Below are 11,241 nucleotides of genomic sequence, written 5' to 3' on the forward strand. Positions count from 1 at the left end.
AGTCAGATGATCATGCAGGTTGAGAACAAACTACCAGTTTATTATCTTGCCCTTCCTTATCTGGAGGTAAAACCAGAAGTAGGCTTGCATTGCCAGACCTTCCTCCACAGCGCTGCGAAGGAGGGTCTGGTGAATCCACACAGCATTCCAGGGGTGGGAGAAAAATGTGCTCTTATTTTATTTTTTTCATTTCTTTAACCAAACATTGAAATTGGACAGATAGTCTAGCTAGCTGTCTGGATTTACCATGCAGAGATCTGAGGACCAGGTAACCATAGTCCTCAACCCATAGAAAGCCCAAGGTAACATCCCTCCGAAAAGAGTGAAATCCGGCGGAATTTCAGTCAGCAAAGGAGCAATCCCTGAAGTGGAGCGTCGTCATAGACTAAACCAGAAGTGACCAAACACACAGAATGTCATTTATTGTTTTTATAACTCCTCGTTGTATCTAATGACTGTGTGCACAACCACAGCAGGAAGGTTTAAGTGGAACTTTAGAGTTCTGCAAAATCAGATTGTGGAAACCTACTATGAATAGATTTGGAAAGTAGTTAACATTTGCCTGTTTTTAATTGTTTAGTGAAACCGTGAGTTTGTTCATCATCTCACGGGTGGCAGGTGAGATGCAAAAAGGACACACAGACACCACCAGAGACAGGTCTGCTTCCATCAAAGTTGTTTTGTGTCTCTTTAGTCCAGGAGTCAATGCATTTCCCTCCTTTTTTTTCATAAAACATTTGAAAAGCTGGTTTTATTTTTGAATATTTTAAAGCTTGCATTGTTTACGTCCATGTTTGCTAGCTAGCAGTCTTCTTTTTGTTGCCCCCATGCTTACGCGCATGCAAGAGATGAAGATCTGCTCAAATTCTACTATTGGTTGGACATTTTTAAGCTTGGTTCATTCATTGGGTCATTGTGAAGACACATGACAAAATATTTTAACTTTTTTTTTTTAATGATTTTATTGCCTATTGTTCATGTATTGTGTTTGCAAGTTTTTACCTTCTGACTGCTGGTGTGTGGTGTTTTCTGTGTTTTAGTATGTGAACTGTACACGCGAACTGTGTGAAATATATGATAAACTGGTTTTGGGTATATGAATAATACAAGCACTGATGTTCTGCACAAATGAAGTTCCTAACGGACTTATGAAATTCATTGAATTAAATATTTTCTCCACAGAGCTGCAAAAATCAGATAATTTCCGAAGAGTGAGGTTTAGTGACCATCAATTCCCCAAATAAGTGTAAAACTAGGGTTAATTAGTTGGTTCTAGTGGTGGACATACAGGTGGTAGTGGAAGAAAATGCCAAAAAGCGAAAAAGGTGTCAAAAAAAAGGAGGACGACAACATAGGATTTAAGAATTATTCTCAATGTACAACATATCTGTCCTCTTCCTTTTGTCTCCAGGGTATGGCCAAACCACTCCGCTGTCTGACACGGGGAAAGCTTTCTCCATCCTCTACGCCTTGATAGGAGTCCCTTTCACTATGCTGGTGCTCACCGCCTGCGTCCAGAGGATCATGTGTCCTCTGGTCCTTTCTCCCGTCAGCCTCCTGCAGCGGTCTGGCATGGAGCCTCGGCCGGCCACGTTTCTCCACTTCCTGTTGCTGCTGCTTCTGGTGGTGTTGTGCTTCTTCGTGGTGCCGGCGGCCGTGTTCAGCTCAGTGGAGTTGTCCTGGTCGTTCTTGGATGGCATCTACTTCTGTTTCATCTCGCTGTGCACCATCGGACTGGGAGACTTCGTTCCGGGGACGCAGCCTGGGCAGAAGTACAGGCAGCTGTACCAGGTCACCGTCATGGGTGAGTGCTGTTGTTATTACGTCCCTCGTAGATCAGAAATGCATTTGTCCAGTCACACAACTCTAGTAAAGCCAGATTATTATTATTATTATTATTATGACAACGTACAGAAACCTCAGATTAAAGCGCAGAACGTTCACATTTTTTAATCAAGATTTTTTTTATTTTTCACATTATACAGAAATGAGAAATTCTTGTAACCAAATCCCCCACTTCCCAAATAACAGACATGTACATAAAGAAACAATAAATAGGTGTCCACAAGGAAAAAATAATAGCATCGAGTTAATGTAAAGAATACAAGATGCATACTTTTTTTTTTTTACATTGCCATGTTGTCTGCTTCCATTACCACGACAAAAGTCGAGAAGTGCTGTCAGCTATTTTAAAATTTCCCAGTAGACCCTCTGAGTGTGTGTAATTTTCTCTAACTTAAGATGGCACATGACTTCCCTTATCCAGTGGCTATATGTCGATGAAATAGGGTCTTTCCATTTAAACAGTACCTAGCCTGAAGAGAGCAGAAGGCAAACATGTCAAGTGTTTTCCGGAGCCACACCTAACAATGCAATAAACAGGGACGGCACTACTACCTTTCCAAAGGTCTCTAAGATATTAAGCCACAACATTTAAAGTCTTGGACATTTACAGAACATATGCAGCAGAGTGGTGGGAGCCTGCCTACATCGATCACGTGTAGGGGTCTATGTGAGCTTTCATCCTAGAAAGTCTGACTTTAGACCAGTGAAGACAATGGACAATTTTAAATTGTAATACAGCATGTCTAAGGCATATGATGATGAGAAACTTCCCTTTTATTATTTTGTGTGTCCTCCTGAAATTGGTCTCAGTCTCCCAGAACACCCACATTTTTAAAGTCATATTTGCCTTTTTTAAAGTTAAGCCAAAAAGTAAATCCTGTACACTGAAGTTCTGAAAGTGGCGGGCTACTATCAGCGCATCAGTATCCTCATACTTGTCTTTTTACTAGTGTCTAGGGTGTCTGAAAACGGCAACCTGATCTTATTTTTTTTGTGTCTGTCACGTCTTATGTTTAACACGTTCTAAGGTTAGTCTGAATGTTTCAACAGTCTCAAGCTCACACACTTCCTCCATTTTTTTGCGGCCTTGACGTCTGCAGGCTATTTGATAAGAAGGTGTTGTCTCATCGTGATTCGGGCCACAATGTTTGACATATCCGCACCTGTTCACTGAGCAGACAAATTAGTTTTTATATACCTATATTTCAGTTAGTGCAGATAAATAAGTACTCGAACATGGAATTTACCGTAGACGTGTTGTAAAATATTGACAAATGCCGGACGTTGCTCACTTCCACTGACTGCCCTAATGTGATACAGTACAGGCTTGATGTCAGAAATTATAAGAATCTAATTATAACAGTTGGGGTCTGATATCTTATGTTATCTACAGTGTATATAGGTGCAGGTGTTGTGTACTGTCAGTCCTGGCCTCCTTCTCTTTGGTTGGTCCGGCTACATCCAAACGTCTGTCAATTATTTTGGTCATCTAGCCTGATGCTGCATCCTTCTGATAAAGATAATCAGCTGTTAAATCAGATATACTAGGGCGGCTGTGGGTCGTCTATTGATCACTGGGGTCTCTGTTCTATCCCCGGCACCTTCTGTTCACCCGCCGCTGGCCTCAGTTTCGCCGCTGCTTTATGAGAAACAAGTTACAGATAGCTCAGTAGATAGAGCGGGCGCCCATATACAGATGTTTACTCGTCAACGCAGCGGGCCCGGGTTCAACTCCGACCTGCGGCTCTTTGCTGCATGTCATTCCCCATCTCTCTCAACTTTTTATAACTTAAGCTGTCCTGTCAATAATAAAGGCTAAAAAATGCCTATAGCATATCTTTAAAAAAAGAGACTGAGCTGGTGTCTTTTTTTAGACTTGTTAGTGAACACATACACACTGTGGGAATGTATAGGTATATTTGTATAGGGTAAAGAGTGTCAGGGAGAGTGCTGATGCATGAAGGAAGACCTAGAAGAAGACGCAAAGCTGTAATTCCCAGTGAAAACAACCATGTTGGGACAACGTGTGTGTGTGGGGAGTTGTTGCTTGGAATGAGTTCTTGAGGGTATGTGAACTGTTTAGCTCAGGTAACTGTTGGTAATGCAGACTGTGGTTAGAGTTTAGCAATAAAAAAACTTTATTCAGATCAAGCCTGTGTAATATTTGACCCACTGCACTTTTGGCAATGTTAATACGAGAGCTAGTAAATATCCACAACGTTCCACTTCCGGGATTGCTCCGGAATTCTTCCAGATGTCCATTTCTGCCCTTGATGTCCGTTACCTCTTGCTTTGTTTGTGTTGGAATTCTAATCTCTGGGTTTATGAGGACAATGATTAACTGCTCCTCAGATCTCTGCAGGGTAAATCCAGACTGTCCAATCTGTGTGGCACGTCTAAACCTTTTGAACGTACACGTTCCTTCCAGAGGCTGTTTTACAGAGGCACCGTGGCTCCGTCCGGCGCTGCCCAAGACGTGATTGGTTTAAAGAAACGCCAATAAACCAGAGCAGCTTTTTTCTTCCCATCCTGGAATGCTGTGTGGCCTCCCCAGACCCTACTCTGCAGCGCTGTGGGGGAAGGTCTAACTATACACTATACGAAAACCAACAGGGCTCACGCTGAGTCTGGTCTGGGTTTTCTCCTGTGAAGGTCACACAGAGCAGCTACATGCCTGCAGAGCTGTAGATGAGAGCACGTACACCAGAATATCTGGCAGACCCGGCATTGTGGTGATCTGCAAAAGCACAGACTTCTCTGCTGCAGAAACTCTTCCTCCTCATTTCTCTTTCAAGAGAAAAGAAGAGGACGCAGCTTTCTGTTAGGTAAAGCAGGCGAGATGCAATATCCTGAAAAGGACTTCATGGCATGACATGGAAAACATTGGCAGGGTCATGACATAAGAGCAAGAGCTAGTTTTTTTTTAAATAAGTATGTCTTGAGAGAACAGCACAAAGGTTTTAAAAAGGCATATTTCCAAGATGATTGTTTTCCCGCCCTGCTCTGAAGGGAGAAGCTGACCTTGGCAGATGTGCGTGTTGTCTTCATTCTCCCCTCTGATGTGAGAAGTAGAACCTTATCAGCCCTTCCCTTTTTTCGGTTACAGTTCAGTGGCTGAGAAGTAGGTTCCTTAGAAATGAAACTGATTTGGAGCACACTCTTCTGTGTCGCTTATTTTAAATGTATCCGACTTTACAGAGAATTTCAGCAGGGAAATGATCCCAGAAGCATTTGTGGCTCTTTTTTCTCTTTTTTGTTTTGTTAGTTTTATAAAACCTGGAGGAAGTATGGGTGGCTCTGTCGGACTGTTAGTCACTGTAAGTTGGTCACTCCTTCACATTGGTCCTTACTGAATCATCTGAAAATATGTGAAATCAACTGCTGTAGGGCTGCATCTAACAGTTGTTTTCACTGTTGATTTAATTTGATAATCTGCAACTGCAAAGTGCCAAAACATAGTGTACAAATTCCCAAACTGACAAAGTTGATGTGTTCAGATTTCTGCTTTTGTACAACCAACCATCCAAAGGATATTCAGTTTCAAATGATGGATGGATGGATGGATGGATGGATGGATGGATGGATGGATAGATATGTATAAAACAAAGAAAATCCTCACACCAGACCTTCCCTCACACTCACAGAAGAAAGCAAAAGGTCATCCTTCCCCTTATATTGCAATTAGTTCTATTGAGATTGCACATTTCCCATTAAATAATGCTGGGATCAAAATATTATGTAATGCACAATACCATATCAAATCAAAAAAATATCGCAACAGTGCTTTAGATGTTGCATGACCACGAATATTACCTATGCTTAGACTCAGCACATTCATCCCCACAGATACACACACACACATCCACATCCTGGCATTTTTTTGTTAAACATGTTTAGGAGCGAGTTAGAGAATAAATGTGTTGTGATATTTTAAAGAACATTGCCTCTGCATTTTGATAGCAAGCAACTTTCGGAAGTGTGTTGGCTTAAAGGTATGGACAGGAAAATCCAAACCTTACCGTCACGTGGTTAGGTTGTGGATATTTTCATGGGCCTGCTCGGGTGCTTATTTTTATTTATTTTTTTCTGTAATTGAATCAGGGTTGGAATGACCTTTTTCTCCAGATGTAAACATTTATTCCCGCTCTGTGGTCTCAGTCCATGAGCTCTACAGTGAATGATATCTGATACTAAATGCTCAGAGAACAACCAGTTGAGGTGACTGTGGTCTGGTAAAATTAAGGAAATTAGTTTTTCTGCATGTCACATGTTTTTGTGATCAGTTTTGTTCATTCCCATGCAATAATTATAAAAACATTTACTATAGAAACAGTTGTAAGTGATTTAACATTTGGTTTTGTGGCCATTGCGGACATTGTGTTTGACTGAGTGTTGATACACACTTTCCTGCCCCTATTGCCTTTAAAGATGGCCTAGGCCGCTGGGTCTAAACCTTCTATAATAACTTTTCATATTGAAATTCAAGTGGTCTGAGAGAGAACTAGACTTCAGTACCTACTCTTTAAGGCTGTATCTAAATCTAAATAAGCAACTTTTAAACTTTTTTTAACCTTTTTTTTTTTATTCAGGGAAGGTTCACTGAGAGAAAGCCTCTGTTTTGCAGGAACACCCTGACCACATTCACACAGTTCCACGTTCATACCTGGAAGCTGCACAGTACAGCCACAGTCTGATCTGCTGCCCACTGAGCTCCACTGGAGTGGTTGGGGGGGTTAAGGGCCTTGCTCAAGGGCTCCACAGTGGTGGTAATAAGGGAGGGACCCTTATCTATCTGTTTATCTATCTTTCTGGACGGCTCCTGCGAAGCTCTGTGTTGGGGAGAGACGTGTATGATGGGCTTATGGTGTTGTCATTTATACATGGGGGTTTGGTTTATGGGTTATTGCCTACGTTGTTATACGGCCTTTAATATATTGGAGTTACTGTCATCTTCTCTTGATTTTTGTCTGTGTGGGTGGCAATGACAAAGGCGGGATGGTGTAATTGTTGCAAGTTGTATGTTGAAAAATGTAAAATTGTCAATCACAAAAACAAACTTGACTTTAAAATAGGTCCACAATCTTGGAAAGAAAACAGGATTGTTTTCACCTCACAGTCCCCGGGATGCATTACAATGAAGGGATAGTACTTGTTTGAACTACTTTTCCAGAAACCTTTCTACCCTAAATTAGATTTTTATAGTAGAGGGACCCTGTTGGACACAGTCTAAGTTGCTGTGTTTTTATACTGCGTCCCGTCCTCGGCCAGTCCCTTGACTTCAGTTTGGAAGGAGACCCAGCAGTTCACACGGAGCAGCCGTGCTGTTTCCTCAGTTTTCCATCAGTTTTGATTGTAGGGACAGTGGATAGACATGAAAGGGGAGAGAGATGGGATTCAGGACTCGGCCAACATGGGACAAATGTTCGTACTGGGTGAGCTAGAGGCCGACCCAAACATTTAACATTTTCATCATTAACAATCTAATTTTTTTATTCACTAATTACAATCCATCCTTTTATTGAGGTAGCAGTGGAGGTTTTGAATGGTATTCAGCAACGACTCCTCAATTTCCTATTATTTTCCAAGAATAATCTATACTTTGTCATCATTTAAAATATTCAGATTTTGAAGTTATGCAATGTAAAGGCCCCAAAAATGTTGTTGTTGAATTTGCAACGTTTAAAACCGTTGTTTCAAGGCTTTCCCCTGAGAGCAAAGCAGGTCTGGTGTTGCTGAAGAGCAAATATTTAGTTGGGACAGTCAAAGTCCTTTGACTCCTTGTGTTCTGTTTTGACCCTAACGCAGTTTCACAATGAAGGCGTCCAGGTTCAGTTGTGTTAAAGTACAGTTATTCATTAAAAGTGTAAATAAGGAGATATTATCTGTTCTTTAAATCCAATTCCAGGTACTAGGTTGCATTGAGGTTTTGCCGAAACCTGTAGAATAGAGGACTAAAGCTAACTTTATGTTTCCCTGAGAGAGCTGAGGCCTCTGTAATCCCATACCGAGCTGGCCTCCTCGTATAGTGAGAGACCATTGTCCAGGAGCTGAACTCTGGGGGTATGTGGGGCAGTGCGGTGCTTACATGTGACAGGAGAAAACCTCATGGCTTTTCTTTTTTCAAGGCAACCAACCAGAGCGGAAATAACAAATGCTGAGCAGATTTGGGTTTCACCTATGACACACACTTGAGGGCACTTTTGTCCTACTTTTTGGTGAAATGGACTTACTTAAATAGTTTCCTCAGTCCACGGCCCAGTGAATGCCAGACTTTGACATTAATCCCTTGACTCTTGGCTGCATTTTGCGAGTTAAAGCTGTCAGGAATGGAGCAGGCTGTTTAATGCGAGTGTGAGTAAACTAGATTTACAGCTAGATCAGATTTAGAGTTGAGCCTGATAACATGTTGGTGTCGTCAGTCTTGTTTCTATGATGGTTACAACAAAACAACCATGTATAAAGAATATTATTTTACATGTGCTCATAATTCTCTTTTAGTCAAATGAAAAGGTACTAAGCTGAAAAGCAGAAGTGTCTGAGAAAGCTTCACATCACTGCTGGGTGGGAAACGACAGCTCTAAAGGAAATACCACACGTCCCTACAGCCTGGTAACACGTTTACTCTAAACCAGGGGGGCAAGTGTAAAATAATGAATGCACCCACTCCGGTGTTGGAATCTGCTCCAAAATTGAATAAGTTTCTCCTTGGCCAAGGCTACACATCTGGCCAGTGGTTTTACCGTAATCCTTATAAAACTTTCTGGTTGATGTTTAGCTATTTGAGTTTGAGGTGTGTCATCCCATCCAGCAGCAACATTTATGGGATGGATGGCGGAGCAGTCTTATTCCATTTGAGGCAAATCTTACATTTTATTTCAGAAACGGTAGAAAGTCAGCTTCAGGTAAAGATTTTTTTTTTTTGCAAGAATACATTTGCACATTGTTGTGTTAAATTATCTCCTGTGACATTTGTCTAACCCTCTCTCTCTAGTCTACCTGTTCCTGGGTCTGATGATGATGTACCTCCTCTTGCGCACCTTCCACAAAATGGCCGACCTGCACGGCCTGACCACCTTCCTGCAGCTGCCGCGCTGTGACGAGTCGGACCTGGAGGACGACAGGGAGCCCATCATCGAGGGCAAACCCGAAGATCAGGCGCCCCCTTACCAGACAGAAAAAGAGGCCAACAAGCACCTGAAGCCGGGATCACATCCCGTTTACAACACCATCAACTCAGGCTGAGCTGGGGGGGGGCGGAGAAAAGAAGCAGCAGCTCTACCTCTGGCACTCACACTGCTGGGCTGAATCTGAATTCTTGTCCTAAGTTTTTACTTCCCGTCTTCTTTAGTCTCTTTGTTGAACGCATCCAGAGGCGGGAGCATCATTTAATGAGGAATTGAGATGAGTTTTAAGATTCAGCCTCTTGTGTGAGGACCGCCAATAAGTTTGAGAGTGGTTACTACACACTGCTTTCTGCACATGTGTGAAAGGTCTATCCTGCCATGACTACGGCAACCCGCCTGAGCTAAAAATGTCATAACCGATAACGCTGTGTTTGCCGTACTTGGCTGCTGAGTTTATGGCCTCGGGATAACACGTGAAGGGCTTGATGTAAAAACGTTTAATACTTGGTTGGTTTTTAGATCACTTTTGTCTTGCATGCATTTTGGTCATGTTGCTTTATGTGTCACCGGTCTGGGTTACTACTTAAGGATTAAATACAATTTTATTTGATTATAATAATTCAATGTTGGTGCCTAAAACAATCGAGGATGCACTTGCCAACTTTGAATTTGTTTTTATTTGGGTGCATAGTTCCGCTACTTCACTTTATATTTCACACGTGCATAAACCTCATTAACCAAACCTCCTCCAAACTATTGACCAGACTATCCAATCATATTTAAAGACCGGATTGACCTCCACTCCCTTCTGCACCACTTGAATGCATCCACGTATGTGTGACTTATCACAACTGCAGTGAAACAACATGTGAAACTGACATTTTAGATTACTTCCTCAATAAAGGTCAAATGTCCACCTACGCCGAGCATTTAAAACACTGGGGACGTTTACTGCAACGTGTTTAATCAGATTTCCTGTGTGACAGTTTTGACTTTGCTGTGTCTGGGTCAGTGTTGAAGAGCACAGAAACCACAGAGGAGCACTGTTTGCTTCAGGACACGGGCTGTTCCCCTTTCATGGTGCTGCCCCCTTGTGTCTACATGTACGTAGCAAAGCATGTTACTACAGCCTCAGAGGACAGACTGTAAAAAGCTCCGGGGCAGTAATAGATAGGTTTAAAGGGTTGGAATAGAGGGATATGGAGGAAAAGAAAAAATGGAGGCAAATAAAAAGTGATTTAAATTAAAAAATATCATGGTTCTGTTATTTTTCAGAGGTCACAAACTCTTGAAATGCACTTTAATATTTTACCATCAAAGTTATAAATGAATGAAAAGACTAATTATATCCTGCTACTGTAAAATAAGTTGTCTCTGTCCATGTTGGTGTGTATGTTGTTTGTAGTTTAACATGTATTTACATTGGATAACAATACATTAAAAGTTTTTTCCCTTTACCTTATGTTCTTAAAATGCATCCTCTACTTCAATGAGATATTTTGTACCATAAACTTGAAATGTGCATGACTTGTGCAGTTTGAAAAGTCTGTCTAGCGCTGTGACAAACATACTGGGTTGTGTTTTAAAGACACTTTGAACTTGAACCTGTCCATACGACAAACCAACAAAACGTTTGGTTCTCTGGTGTGTGCCCTGAGAGCAGAATCCAACACTGGGTCCCATCATAAACGAGGTTTGTATAATATGATGTGGCTATTTTGGCTCAAGTGTCAGAGAGCATTAAAGGTTGTCTTTCAAGAGTGACAAAAAAAACCCACCAATACGACAAAGTGATTGCTTTCTCATTTCTAGAGTGGAGTGACTGTAGGCGAAGCTGTCTCCAAGAAACCACGCGTTACGGTCATAAAGGTACAGTATTAAGTCCTCGTCTATTAGACCTCTGGCTGGAATAAGAACTAGAGGAAAAAGTTTTTTGTTCAGATTTTTAGACTCTCTGGATCGTCTTTCAGTGCTCAAATCTGCATCTCATGTGTGAGTGTTTTAAGCAGGTGTGATCATGGCACCCACGTCACCTAAATATCTAAAGTTTTTTTTTTGTTTTACTACTAGTTAGCATGTTGTCCTGGAGGTGGAGAAACTGATTTAACCCTTGTGTGGTGTTCATGTTTCTGCGACACCACCAATGTTTCCGGGTCTGGTGAACCCATAGATGTACAACAATACTATAACTATGGGTGGACCCACCATGTTATTAGCCTTTTAAATTAATGCAGCATAACTATTATTGTACAGATACTTAACAGATGATTAC

The 11,241-nt window shown here is 41.5% G+C and overlaps 1 protein-coding gene across 1 annotated transcript in view; it reads left to right on the top strand.

Moving 5' to 3' along the window:
• The window catches only part of kcnk6 (potassium channel, subfamily K, member 6), a 12,633-nt gene extending 2,448 nt beyond the window's left edge, over positions 1-10,185 (top strand). The window contains exons 2-3 of the mRNA XM_034868022.1: positions 1,412-1,804; positions 8,837-10,185. Of these exons, the coding sequence (XP_034723913.1) occupies positions 1,412-1,804; positions 8,837-9,087 (644 nt within the window). The 3' untranslated portion in view covers positions 9,088-10,185. The remainder of the gene's footprint in view (positions 1-1,411; positions 1,805-8,836) is intronic.
• Positions 10,186-11,241: the final 1,056 nt, after the last annotated feature.

The sequence above is a fragment of the Etheostoma cragini genome, chromosome 3, assembly GCF_013103735.1.
Source record: "Etheostoma cragini isolate CJK2018 chromosome 3, CSU_Ecrag_1.0, whole genome shotgun sequence".
Classification (NCBI taxonomy): Eukaryota; Metazoa; Chordata; class Actinopteri; order Perciformes; family Percidae; genus Etheostoma; species Etheostoma cragini.